This window comes from Choloepus didactylus, chromosome X (genome assembly GCF_015220235.1).
Source record: "Choloepus didactylus isolate mChoDid1 chromosome X, mChoDid1.pri, whole genome shotgun sequence".
NCBI lineage: Eukaryota > Metazoa > Chordata > Mammalia > Pilosa > Megalonychidae > Choloepus > Choloepus didactylus.
In genome coordinates this window covers 98,147,604-98,162,801 of record NC_051334.1, presented here as the reverse complement: position 1 = coordinate 98,162,801, position 15,198 = coordinate 98,147,604, and the positions used below count along the sequence as shown (strand labels likewise).

Genomic DNA, 15,198 nt, shown 5'->3' with positions numbered 1-15,198 from the left:
TGAGCTAGGGACATGTATAACACCTGAGGTAAAGATAAAGGATAAAGACTGGTACTGTTTAACTTAGCAAAAACCAGAGTGGTCAATGATTGTGACTAAATATAAAAATATAAAAATGTTCTTGCTAGTGGGGAACGAAGGAATGTCAGTGATGCAGAGTGTTGGGAAGGGCATGGTATTGGGAAAAATATAATCAAAATAAACTGGAATCTATAGTCAACAATAATATTGCAATATACCTCCATTAAATGTATCAAAGGTAATATATCAAATCTAAATATGTATGAATTGGGGATATAAGGGAGGGATATGGGATTCTTGGTAGTAGTGTTGTTGTCTGACCCTACTAATACACTGTATTGTATGATATTTTATTTTTCTTTTCATTATCTTTTTATTATTTGTAAAAAAACTTTTTGTTCATAGAAATCAATATAGTCAAGTGTTGACTGTGGTGATAAATGCACAACTATGTGATGATACCATGAACAACTGTTTGTACACTGTGGATAATTATACGGTATGTAACTATAATTATAAAATTATAGGGAAATATATAAACACAGCTAAAAGTGCTGGAGAAATCATGGAGAGAGGGATGTACATATTTACTGTTGGTTAAGAGGCAGAATGGTTTAGCCTTCCTGGAGGACAGTGTGGTGGTCCCACAAGAAGCTAAGTAAGTGGGTACCATAAGGTCCTGCAACCTCATTAGTGGACATATACTTGGATGATCTGAGACCAGGGACATGAATGGACATTTGCACACTGGTGTTTATGGAGAGAGTATGCATGATTTACAATAGGTGGAGGTGGCCTAATGGTACATCCACTGAGGAACAGAATGGTGAACTGTTGTGTGTGCATACAATGGAATATTGAACAACTGAGAGAGGGAGTGAAGCTGTGAGACACGCAATGAGGTGAATGGATGCTTAGACAGTGTATTGAGTGAAACACACCTGAAACAAAGGCAAACACTATGTTCTAGTTTGCTAATGCTGCTGGAATGCAAAACACCAGAGATGGATTGACTTTTATAGAAGGGGGTTTACTTGGTTACACAGTTACAGTCTTAAGGCCATAAAGTGTACAAGGTAACACATCAGCAATCAGGTACCTTCACTGGAGGATAGCCAATGGTGTCCAGAAAATCTCTGTTAGCTGGGAAGGCATGTGGCTGGCATCTGCTCCAAAGTTCTGGGTTCAAATGGGCTTTCTACCATGACATTTCTCTCTAGGCTGCAGTTCCTCAGAAATGTCACTCTCAGTTGTTCTTGGGGCATTTGTCCTCTCTTAGCTTCTCTGGAGCAAAAGTCTGCTTTCAATGGCCATCTTCAAACTGTCATCCACAGCTCCTCTCTCAGCTCCTGGGCATTCTTCAGAATGCCTCCATGGAAATTATCTCATCAGAGTTATCACCTACAGTTGGGTGGGGCACATTTCCATGCAAACAACCTAATCCAAATATTCCAACTTAATCCCCACTAATATGTTTGCCCCACAAGATTGCATCAAAGAATATGGCTTTTTCTGGGGGACATAATACATTCAAACCAGCACATTCCACCCCCTGAACCCCAGAAAAACATATTCTTTCCAAATAGAAAATACATTCATCCCATCACAATATCACAAAAACTTAAATCATTTCAGTAACAATAGTTAAGTACAAGATCCCATCAAAATCAATTATAGGTGTGGTCAATCCTAAGGCATGATTTTCCTTTAGCTGTGGATCTGTGAACTTAGAACAAGTTATATCCTTCCACTATACAAAGGAGGGACACTCATAGGATAAGCATTCCCATTGCCATAAGGAAAAAGAGTAAGGGAGACAGGGTTAACAGGACCAAAAGTGTTCCTAAAACCTGCAGTAAAAACTCCATTAGATTTCAAAGTCTGAGAGTCATTAACAGAATGTGGTTGTATCTTTGGAGCTTGAGATAGTGGGAGTCTAATCCTTCCTAAGGGCCTGTACAGCAGCCCTTTCCTCTCCAAACGCTTGAGTGAGTGCTCCAACACATCCACACACTGGGGAGACCACCTTCTCAGCCCCACCCTCCTCAGATATTGGGGCAGCACCCAGATTCCCTTCCATCTCTGGGGCACATGCTTAACCCCTTCAGAATAGTGCGGTGGCAGCCAGGCTCTTCCTATTCCCCTGGGAATGTGCTCCACCTCTTTGGGTCCTGGGGTGGCAAAGCTCTTCTAGAGCATTGAGGCAGAGAGCCCACCCTCAACCTACAGTGCAAACTCACCCCTTCCATGCATGTGGGCCACTCCACTTTCTCAGCCGAAGACCTCTTGACTCCAGACCTCAACATCCATGGTTCTCTTTGAAGAAATGTTTCCTTCAATTTGTTCCATGTCTGTCCCCTCCAGTTCAGACTGGCAGCAGCTCCATCTATAAAGATCTCACAAAAATTCTGTTGGCTTTGCATGAAGCACACAGGGGTCAAAGCCATCAGACAGTAGGACTTTCCACAAATCCTTTCTGCTTAACTCCTTTTCCAATCTTGGCTTGTACTGAAATGGTGGCTGGGTTCCATGATTGGTTACATACTCATGTTGGGCTGTAGCTTCTGTGGTTTCACCCCCTGGAAACCCAGAGTTTATCAGGCCATCAATTTCTGGTTTCTTTGAACTCAAGGGTTCAGTTCTAAGTTTATTTCTCTCCGCTTGCATTTTACAATAAGCTGCAAGGAGAAGCCATGCTATATCTACAGCCTTTAGTTTCAAAATCTCATCAGCCAAGTATCCCAGCTCATCACTTTCAAATTCTGTCTTCCGTCTGACACCAGGATTCAATTTTGCCAAATTCTCTGCCACTTTAAAACAAGGATTGCCTTTCTTCCAGTTTCAGCATCACATTCATCATTTCTCCCCAAGTCCTCATCAGAAGTATCTTTAGAGTACATATTACCACAAACAGTCTCTTCAAAGAAGTTTAGACCTTTTCTATCAAGCTCCTCACAATTCTTCCAGAGTCTTCTCCTTATCCATTTAAAAAGCCATTCCAACATGTTTGGTATTTGCAAACTCAGCACACCATTTCCAGTACCAAAATCTGTCCTAGTTTGCTAATGCTGCTGGAATGCAAAACACCAGAGATGGATTGGCTTTTATAGAAGGGGGCTTATTTGGTTACACAGTTACAGTCTTAAGGCCATAAAGTGTCCAAGGTAGCACATCAGCAATCAGGTACCTTCACTGGAGGATGGCCAATGGTGTCCAGAAAACCTCTGTTAGCAGGGAAGGCACGTGGCTGGTATCTGCTCCAAAGTTCTGGGTTCAAAATGGCTTTCTGCCAGGATGTTTCTCTCTAGGCTACAGTTCCTCAAAAATTTCACTCTCAGTTGCTCTTGGGACATTTGTCCTCTCTTAGCTTCTCCAGAGCAAAAGCCTGCTTTCAATGGCTGTCTTCAAACTGTCTCTCATCCGCAGTTCCTCTCTCAGCTCCTGGGCATTCTTCAGAGTGTCCCTATTGGCTGTAGTTCCTCTTCAAAATGTCACTCTCAGCTGCACTGAGTTCCTTCTGTTTGTCAGCTCATTTATATGGCTCCACCGATCAAGGCCCACCCTGAATGGGTGGGGCTATGCCTCCATGGAAATCATCTCATCAGAGTTATCATCTACATTTGAATGGGGCACATTTCCATGCAAACAACCTAATCCAAACGTTCCAACTCAATCCCCACTAATATGTCTGCCCCACGAGTTTGCATCAAAGAATGTAGCTTTTTCTGGGGGACATAATACATTCAAACCAGCACACCCTCCCTCTCTAGCTAACCCAACTCAGCAGGTGCACTCACTGCCCTTCCCCCTATGTGGGATCTGACTCCCAGAGTTGTAATATTACTCCTGGGGATGAATCTGGACCCAACATCATGGGACTGAGAAGTTCTTGACCAAAAGGGGGCATGCAAAATGAAACAAAATAAAGTTTCAGTGGCTGAGAGATTTCAAATGGAGTTGAGAGGTCATTCTGGTGGGTATTCTGATGCATTATATAGAAAACCCTTTTTATGTTTTAATGCATTGGAATAGCTAGAAGTAAATACTTGAGACTATCAAACTGCCACCCAGTAGCCTTGACTCTTGAAGATGATTGTATAGCAGTGTAGCTTACAAGGGGTGACAGTGTGATTCTGAAGGCCTTGTGGATCAAACTCACTTTATTCAGTGTATGAATAGATGAGTAGAAAAATGGGGAAAAAACTAAATATAAAATACTGAGGAAGGGGGGGATGATTTGGGTGATCTTTTTTACTTTTATTTTTTATTCTCATTTTTACCTTTTCTGGTATAAGGAAAATGTTAAAAAAATAGATTGTGGTGATGAATGCACAACTATATAATGGTACTGTGAACAGTTGATTGTACACCATGTTTGATTATATGATATGTGAATATATTTCAATAAAACTGAATTTAAGGAAAAGAAAATATCTTGAACTTTGTGGTGAGTATATTTGAAGCTCAAATTACCTTCATATTCAGTTCAGTAGAAATATTTCAAAAATATATATATAAACACTTTAAGAAGTCACATGATCTATTATTTTGCTTAATGTTCATTGAGTGTTTTTCTATTGATGTTATAGCATGTATATCTTAATTTTTAAACTAATGTAGGTCGAATATGAAGGTCAATCTGCTTAAACCTCTGCTATGAACCAGTGAATTGCTGGTGCCCAAAAATCCTATTTGGGAAACTGTGAGGGCCCTGGGCCCTGCCCCCACCTACATGACTGTGAAAGACATTATCTCCCCTGATCAGTGTTAATAACCAAAACTCATGAGACCTTGTTGTAACCAAATCTCACAGGATCCCATTGTAACCAAATCTTGTGAGACCCTGTTGTAGCCAAATCTCTTGAGACCCTGCTGAAACTCCATTGTGACAATTGTAAGACCCTGGCCCCCAGCTTGGTACTCCTCTCTCTCTCTCTCTCTGCATGGAATGCTGACTTCACTTCCCTGACGCACCACCAGTGGGAGGAATCTTCTGTTTTGTAAGTCCCTAATTAAACTCATGAGTAACTCTATGCCAGTCATAGTCTTTGGTCTTGTTACTAATTTGGGTTGGAACATTTTGTGACCAGCAAGAGACCAAGAAACTGCAAGCTTTAATGGGCTTGAGTCCTGGGAGAGGAGACTCCCTTGGGGGAATCTCAGGATGGCCTGAAATATCCAAGTGGGTAGGGGTGGCTGCCCTCCTGGACAAGTGGGGGCTGCCAAGGGAGTATGGCAATGCCCAGCTCTCCCCAGCTGGATTGCTGGTTCTGCAGCAGGCCACAGGACAGAGGATTTCATAAGAAAGGGGAGAGATGCCAGGCTGCTGTGGGTGTTGCATGGCTTCTATTAGGAGCTGTGTGCTCAGCTGTGGAAGAGGCTCTGTCAGTCAAAGCTGATGTTTGCCACCTAGAGGAGGAACTTAAGTTAGAAAGATACATGTGGATAGAGCAAGTGGATTTGAAGGATGCATTAAATGAGAGGTTGCATCATGTAGATAAAAGTTTAGAGACATTAGCAAGCCAGTATGCTAGAGTGACAGGGCGCAAGCTGCCCAAAGGGCAAATCAAGTGTATCATGACTTCTGACTGGGATCCTAAACTGTAGGACCCTGTTGATTTTTCTTCAGATTAGCATGATCCCCCATCTGACTGAGAACCTAAAATTAAGGAAAGTAAGCATGTTCATCTTCTGGTCCAATAAAAGATCAAAATGGAGCAAATACAACAGCCTGATCCCCAGGCAGGGAATATAGTGCTACAGCTGCTGCTCTTAGCAGCACCTCATTGAAAGTTGCTGGTACAATGTGGAATTATATTCCCACAATGCTACAGGAAATTGGAAATCAATGCAGACAGGAACCTAAAGAAATCTTATGAAATTGGCTGCTGTGTCTGTGGGACACTGACATGGAGGGAATATTGCTTTCAGGACATGAAATAAGTAAATTGGCATCTAATACCATTCATTCTTCCCTCTGCCAACATATATATTCTTTAGCCACACAACATGAGTCACTATTAAATTGGCTAGTGACTCAATGTAAGGAAACTTGGCCCAATGTGGGGGACACACCCCCATTGAAACATGTTTGATGAATTACATTATACATTAAGGGGGATAGTAATGAAATTTACAGTTTATGCTAACTTTTTGGGACCAGATAATGAAACTTTCACCCTGGGCAAAAAAAAAAAAAAAAAAAGGTGCAATCTTACATAGGGCCTTGAATCAATGGTATGGGACACTGGTGCCCATTCTTAGCATATTGGTGGGGCAACACATTTCCAGGGCTGCCCAAGTAGTAGCAGATCTAAGAGAATCTGAATGCCTATGGCTAAAAGGAGCTGGAGTCAAGTCTGTGAGACATCACCCACAGAGACATGATGGTCAAAATCATGTGTTGTGCAGACAGATGAGGGCTAACCCAGTAGTTGCTGGCACTAAAAGTGAAGATACTTATAGGCAGTCAAACCCTGTCCTAATATGGTTATGCAGTAAGTTACCAAAAAAAATTGGAGATACACCAAATTTAGAACCAGATCACCAGAGGGAGAAACTAACTCTGGCCAAAAAAGTCAGCCCTTACAGTATGAAGAGTCACTGGCTCCCCCTGCCAAGAAGTCATGCCAAGACCCTTTTCTCTTCACATGGGGGACACATCAAGATCCCCAAATAAGAGCTACATATGGTGACACTGGGGATTGGAGGCTGCATATTGAGTTAACTATTTTTTGGTCCTCCATTAATGAACATAGAGTTTTGGCACTGGTGAATACTGGAGCTGAATGCACCCTAATATATAGAAGACAGAACAAAACAACACAACACAATTATTAGCCATCTAAAGTCAGAATATCAGTGTGCAAACTACTGTAGGGGAATTCTGTCTCCAGTGCTTGGTGGTCAAAAATGTCCATAGAGGACATTCTATGTGGTCACTGGTTATGGTACCCTCCCCCAGACACATGGTGGCAGTGCATCGAAAATCACTGCCACCATTAAGGATTTGGAAAGACTGAGAATTATAATCGCCACTCACAGCCCCTTTAATAGCCCAGGCTGGCCAATAGAAAAGCTTGATGTTGCCTGGCAGATAACTATTTATTATAGAGAACTTAAAGTAACTCCTCCTTCGTTTACAGCTGTATCAAATGTAGCTACTTTGTTGTGGGACATAAGTGCTCAATTGGGCCAGTTTCATTTTGTGTTAGCTCTTGATAATGTCTTTTTTTAGTATTTCTTTAGAACCCTCCAGCCAGCCTGCATTGACCTTCATGTGGTGTGGGACAACAGTGAACATTTGCCATGCTACCACAAGGATATCTTCTTAATGGTCCCACTCTTTCCCATGGTTTTGTAGCTCAAAATTTTAAAATGTAGAAACTTCTGGAAGAGGTTACTCTCTTTCATTAAATTGATGATGTTATGTTGACAAGTAACTCTTGCAGAATTGGAAACCGCTGCTAAGACTATCCCCTCTGCTGTTGTTGATAAAGCGCAAAACTACCCCACTCCACATACTCTTAAACAGTTCATGGCTTTACTTGGTTTGTTGGGTTATTGGAGTCCATTTATACCCCATTTAGTACATATTCTAAAACCTTTGCATGTCCTGCTTGGAAAAGGAAAAACATGAGAATGGGATGTTCCATAGCAGGCTGCTTTTGAAAAAGAACAAATGGGCTATTGCACAGGTTCAGGCTTTATGGGGGTGGACACAGATGTGCCTTGTGAATTAGATGTGGTCAATACCAATATTGGCTTTGAGTGGGGCTTGTGGCAAAGGCAACAAAGTGAATCCCCATTGGCTTTTGGTCTCAGCTCTGGAAAGGAACCAAACTGCAGTACAGTCCATTAGAAAAAAAACTGTGTGCTGCCTATAATTCTTTCCTGCAAGTTAAAGGACTAACTCAGAAATGCTCTGTAAAGTTTAGAACAGCAATCCCCATACAGGGGTGGATACAGGACACTGCCATTAAGCTTCACTCTGACACTGTGTAATTGAGCACATTAACAAAATGGAAAGCTTATATGCTACAGTGCAGCATTTTCGACAACAGCCATTTAAGCACAGAGATATACAATATATTAGGAACAGTTTCTTATGTAGAAGAACAACATTTGCCTCTCCTTGCTGATCTTCCTAAGGTGGCTGTTTCTTTGCCCACTGTTGATGGATATGGCAGTTAACCTGAGTCTTCCTGGTATACTTATGGATCAGCACACAGGCAGTCCACCACCTGGATGGCAGTAGTCATGCTGCCTAGTATGGACACTTTATAGTGGAAAACTGGGACTATGAAAAGCAGCCAATGGGCTGAATTAAGGGCTGAATGGATGGTCACTGTTCACAAATCAGGAGATGCACTATTTGTACTAACAATTGGGCAGTGTACCAGAGCTTAACAGTGTGGGTGGCCATGTGGAAGCAAGAGCAATGGACCATTGTTGGCTTCCCCTCATGGGGGAAAGAAATGTGGGAAGACATCTGGGATGCCTACCACAAGCACAAGGTAACTGTATTTCATGTTTCTGCTCACAACACTGACTCTTTACCTGGCAATATTAAAGCAGATGCTTTAGCAAAAGTTCATAGCCTGGAGCCAACATCACACAAGACTCCCAAATGACTACATAGGAAAACAGGACATGGAGGATACCAGAATCTATGGAGGCTGGTGCAGCAATTCCAGTTGCCCTTGATGAGGCAACAGCTGAAAGACGTGGATGTCTTGCCCTCCTGCTCACTGTGATAACCAAGAGTGCTTCCTCACCAACTAGGTCAGCCACAAGCAGATCCTGGTCACCAGATGGCAAGTAGGCTACATTGGGTCCTTTCCCTTATCTGAGTATGCACAATAGGCCTCTTAAACCATTGACACTCAGCCTTTCCAATAGAAAAAGTTAATCAGAGGTCTATAATATGTAGCTTAGAGAAATTAAGTGTTTTCTTTGGGGTCTCCACATATGTGGATAATCATAGAGGGACCCCCTTTACCAGACAATTAACCAAAGCCTGGACTACCAAAAATAACATCTTATGGCCATACAACTTCACAACAGTGGGGTCAATTGAAAGAATGATGGGCTTTTGATAGAGCAGCTAAAAGATGACAAACAACCCCCACATCAGTGGGCCCATTGGTTATATCCAGCCTTCACCAGCCTCAATTCATGAACTCAAGCAGCCATTCCTTCTCCTTTGAAATTGATAACTGCAGGAGCCATGCAAATGCTGCAAATTCAGGTAAACAACCCAGCAACATAACAACCACAATGAGGTAATGAAAATAATTTGCTTTTGCCTGCAACACAAGCACTAGAAAATTTGGAAAATAAGGCTGATTGGCTGTGGTCCTGGCCAGTGCAGCCATGCTGATTTGGAATCCTAAGCCCATGGGGTATTGGAGTATTCAGAGATGCTAAGCTAAGAGATGTAATCTACATTTTGTCCATGCGAGAGGCCAGGAGGGCCCACAGGAGCTGAGAGAGCTCAGAAATGCTTAGAAATGCCCCAGGAGAAACAAGCAGATAACCAAGAGAAGCTGAGAGAGACATTTTGGAGGGAAGCTAAGATATGTAATCCAGAGTCTGCCCTCAGGAAAAACTGAGAGAAAATCTAAGACAGAAGCCCAGAGACATTTTGGAGAAAGCCATGGAAACCAGAAGCTAAACTCAAGAGAGGACCAGCAGAGAAACCACAGATGCCATCAGCCTTTCTTCAGAAAAGGTATCATCCTGTTGCTATCTTAACTGGACCTCATGGCTCTAAATTGTGAACTAATAAACCCCCATTGTAAAAGCCAATCCATTTCTCGTATATTGCATTTTGGCAGCTTAAGCAAACAGAAACTGATTTTGGTACCAGAAAAGTGGGATGTTGTTGGGTTTGCAAATACCAAATATGTTGGAAAAGCTTTTTAACTGGGTAAGAGAAAGATTCTGGAAGAATTGATATGTTTGATAGTAAAGGACTAGATTGCTTCGAAAAGACACTTGATAGAAATATGTATGCTAAAAGTGTTCCAGTGAAGCCTGTGAATTGATGAATGTGACACTATCAAATGGAAGAAAGGCAATCTTGTTTTAAAGTGCCAGAGAATTTGGCAAAATTGAGTCCTGGTGTTGGATGGCATTCAGAATTTGAAAGTGATGAGATGGGATACTTCGTTGAAGAGATTTCAAAATCAAATGTAGAGAGTGCAGCCTGGTTTCTCCTTGCAGTTTACAGTAAAATGTGAGAGGAAAGAGATAAGCTGAGAACTGAACTCTTGGGTACAAAGAAACCAGAAATTGATGGTCTGGAAAATTCTGGGCTTCCAGAAATTGAGACCCTGGATGATAGTGCCCCATGTGAGGATTTAATGAAACCTGGAACCAGCCAGCAGTACAAGCCAGGATTGGAGAAGAATTTATCCAGGGAGGATTTGTGGAAAGTCTGTTGTTGACAGTTTGACCCCTGTATGCTGCATGCCAAGCCAACACATTTTTTGCGAGATCTGTATAAATGGAACCACTGTTAGTCTGGACTAAAAGGGACAGATTGAAGGAGAAATTTCTTCAGAGAAAGCAGAAACATGGAAGCCAAGGTCTGAAGCCAAGAAATCTTGGACCGGGAAAGCAGACCCACCCATGCATATGGAGAGGGCCTTTCTTCAGAGAAGGTACGGTCCTGTTTAAGCCTTAATTGGGACATTTCATGGCCTTACAACTGTAAATTTGTGAACTAATAACACTCCATTGTAAAAGTCAAACCATTTCTGGTATATCGCATTTTGGCAGCTTCAGCAAGCCAAAAAATCTGTACAAATGTCTGCGTATATATAGCCATACAGACTGCATAATGGAAAGATGAAAAATCAAAAGAAGTTGGTTGTATAATTGAACTGCAGTGAACAAAGCACTCTTTTGAAAGCCTAATGAGAATTTGGATCAAAGTAATCTAATCATTTATATCTCAACCTGTATGTATAACTATATGTTTATTGTTTATCAAAAGTGCTGACCCCATTCTACTGACCAAGCATTTGCAAACTATTTGACTTTTCATATTTCAGCTACCATGCAAAAGTGCCTGAAGAAGGAGAGAAAAGCCAAGAGAAAACTTCAGGAAGCTTTGGAATTTGAATCAAAGCGCCGAGAGCAAGTGAAGCAGGCACTTAAGCAAGCCACTGCTAGCGAGAGTGGCCTGAGGTTATCGAAAGGTAACATCTGGGCAGGAATTTCACATGCACAGTACACAAAGGAAAGTGTGAAAGAAAGAAAGAAAGAGAAAGAAAGAAAAAGAAAGAAAGAAAGAAAGAAAGAAAGGAAGGAAGGAAGGAAGGAAGGAAGGAAGGAAGAAAGAAAGAAAGAAAGAAAGAAAGAAAGAAAGAAAGAAAGAAAGAAAGAAAGAAAAGAAAGAGAAAGAGAAAGAGAAAGAAAAGAAAGAAAGGCTTTGTCTAGGAATAAAAAGTCAGTTTGAGATTTGTTACTTTATATCATTAATTAAACCAGTCAAAATAATCCCTTTAAATAGCCAAGGAATAACTGGGAATCCTGATGATGTTTGCAGTAGAAGTAGTAACATGGGTAACTTCCCTGTACCCAAAATGTAAAGGTTTAGGTCCATTTATCTTAGAACATGCTGATGTTTTGTGAACTTTATTTGGTTCTAAACATAAGGCTGATTCCTTTAATGTAGAGTGCATTAGTGTTGATGTGCTTGAGAAGCACTTGATTGAAAAGGAGCATTCTAAGTAAATCATTGTGGGTACTGTGGGATGAGGTGGTTACATCATGAAATCTCTTAATTACAAACTTTTCTTGTTCCATTTTAATCTTGAAAACCTATAAAATTTTTTCATCTCATAGAATATTCAGGTTCTTATTTCCTGGCACATTGACAGCTGGTGTATTAACTGATATATGTGTATATAAGGATGAGTCTAATGATTTTTTTTTGTTAGAGAAGTTGTGGGTTTACAAAACAATCATGCATAAAATACAGGATTCCCATACACCTCCCCTCCACCAGCACTTGCATTGGTGAGGAAAATTTGCTATAATTGATGATAACACTTTTTTTAATTCTACTGCTTTTTAACAGTAGTTACATTTGTTAAATTGATGAAAGATTACTAAAGTAGTACTATTAAATATTGCCCATAGTTTACATAGGGATATTTTCTCCCCTATTCTCAACCTATTATTTTTATGCATATATTTGTTTCATTACTCATCTACCCATACACTGGGTAAAGGTGGTGTCAGTTACAAAGCTTTTACAATCACATGTTCAAAAGATGAAAGCTACATAGTTGTACAATCATTATCAAAGATCAAGGCTACCGGATTACAGTTCAACAATTTTTGCTATTTCTTTCTGCCTGTTCTAATATACTAAAGCTACAAAGAAACATACGTATAAGAAAGGTATATATATATATATATACATAATATATATAAAAATAAATATAAGTATAAGAAATATACATATATTTCTTATAATAGTAGTCATAATCATTTGTTAAATCCAAACTTCTTGGTTGCAACTCCTCCCTCTTTTTTTAAATTCAGTTTTATGTAGATATATTCACATACCATACTATCATCCATGGTGTACAATCAACTGTTCGCAGTACCATCTTTTAGATGTGCATTCATCACCCCAATCTATTTTTGAACATTTTCCATACACCAGAAAGAATCAGAATCAGAATAAAAAATAAAAAGAAAAAAAGAAAACCCAAGTTACCCCCACATCCCACCCTATTTTTCATTTAGGTTTTGTCCCCATTTTCCTACTCATCCATCCATGCACTGGATAAAGGGAGTGAGATCCACAGGGTTTTCACAATCACAGTCACCCTTCATAAGCTACATTGTTATACAGTTGTCTTCAAGAGTCAAGGCTACTGGGTGAAATTTGGTAGTTTCAGGTATTTACTTCTAGCTATTCCAATATATTAATACCTAAAAAGTGTTATCTATATAGTGCATAAGAATGTCCACCAGAGTGACCTCTTGACTCCATTTGAAATCTCTCAGCCACTGAAGCTTTATTTCATTTCATTTTACATCCCACTTTTGATCAAGAAGATGTTCTCAATCCCACACTTCCTGGTCCAGATTCATCCCCAGGAGTCATATCCTGCATTGACAGGGAGATTTACACCCCTAGGGGTCAGGTCCCACATAGGGGGGAGGGCAGTGAGAACACCTGCCAAGGTGGCTTAGAGAGAGAGGACCACATCTGAGCAACACTCAGTGGGAGACTCTTAGGCACAATTAGAAGTAGGTTTAGCCTCTCCTTGCAGTAACAAGCTTCATAGGGGCCAGCCCTAAGACAGAGGGATCAGCACATCAAGCCATCAGTCCCCAGTGTGTATGAAAACATCAGCAACAATCCAAGTGAGGAAGTCCAACACCTCTGCATTCTCCTCCAGCTCTTCAGGGGAACTCAGAATATATACTTTTATTCTCCAACCATATTACTTTAGGATGCATTGCTACTTCATTCTAATCTTTACAGACCTACCATATCTCACTTCCTATTCAAAGTTCCATGTAATTGTAGTGTTTTAACAAACTGATTGTAGAAGTTATATTGTTTAGAAAATATAGATCCTACACCCAATAAACATATCTTCCCTTGGTCTCATATGGAAGTTGAAATTTGAACACAGTCAGTTTCAAACTCTACCCTTTGGCCTGATTTGCTCTAGCCTTAACCAGATCTGCTTTACTCATATCTCTAATTGAAGTCTGGGCTCTATTTCAGCTTTTTATTTTTTAACAGTTGCTGTATGCATTAATACTGACATTCATATCTGCCAAGCTCAAGCTCTGAGTTTCAGGTGTCACACAGATACCCAATGTTCCAGAGACCAATCAGGTTATACATTAAGGGATCAACATCTCAGAGTTTGGAGATAGCCATTACAATTCAGGAATAGGTTTGATTGTTGTAAGAGCTTACAATCTATGGTCCATTACAATAATTTCCCTGTTAGACTGTGCTCTAAGAATCAATTCTGAGTTTACACATTGTAGTTATTCCATATTGGTGAGGCATTATAGTGTTTGCCTTGGATTCTGGTGTACTTCACTCAACATGCTGTCTACAGGATCCATTCACATTGTTGCATGTCTCACAGCTTCACTACTTCTCATAGTTGGCCAATATTCCATTGTATGCATACAACACAGTTCACCATTCTGTTCCTCAGTCAGTGTACCCTTAGGCCACATCCACCCATTGCAAATCATGAATTCTGCCTCCATAAACACCAGTGTGCAAATGTCCATTCATTTCTCTGCTATGGGATCTTCCACATACATACCCCATAATGAGGTTGCAGGACCTTATGGTCCCACATATTTAGCTTCTTGTGGAGCCACCACAGTGACCTCCCTCCAGAAAATCTACACCATTCTGCATCCTCATCAACAGTAAATAGGTACATCCCTCTCTCCATGTTTTCTCCAACACTTTTACCTCTATTTATATTTTTTCCTACAATCTTATAGAGATATATTCACATAACATACAACCATCCACAGTGTACAGTCAGTTGTTCTTGGCATCATCATGTAGTTGTACATTTATCACCACAGTCAGCACTTGAACATATTATTATGGAAAAGTGTTCCTTTTTGGTGAATAATAAAAAAGATAATAAAAGGAAAATTAAGATATCATACAATGCAATATAATACTAAAGACAAAAAAACAATAAAACTACCAAGAATCCCATAACCCTTCTTTATAAGCCCCTCTAATACACATTTGACTCTGGTGTATTGCCTTTGTTATATTTAATGGAAGCATATTGGAATGTTACTGTTGACCATAGACTTCAGGTTGCTTTGATTATGTTTTTTTCCAAATACCATCCCATTTTCAACACTCTGCATGGTTGACATTCATTTTTTCTACCACATGTGAGACCATTTTTATATTTGCACATTTAGCAACAGCCATTGGCCACTCCAGTTTGTGCCAAGTTATACAGTCCCAGTCTTTGTCATCTATCTTTACCTCTGGTGTCATATATTCCCCTATCCCACCTCTTTCAACTTTACTCACAGACATCTTTGTTCCATGTACTTAGAATTTTGTGCTACCATTACAAAGTATTATGGTATTTCTGGATCTATACAATCAATCCTGCTGAACATTTCTATAGTCCT

At 40.3% G+C, this 15,198-nt stretch overlaps 1 protein-coding gene across 1 annotated transcript in view; it reads left to right on the top strand.

Moving 5' to 3' along the window:
* The window catches only part of DACH2 (dachshund family transcription factor 2), a 205,181-nt gene that overhangs the window by 171,595 nt on the left and 18,388 nt on the right, over positions 1 to 15,198 (top strand). The window contains exon 7 of the mRNA XM_037820849.1: positions 11,082 to 11,228. Coding sequence (XP_037676777.1) covers positions 11,082 to 11,228 — 147 coding nt within the window. The remainder of the gene's footprint in view (positions 1 to 11,081; positions 11,229 to 15,198) is intronic.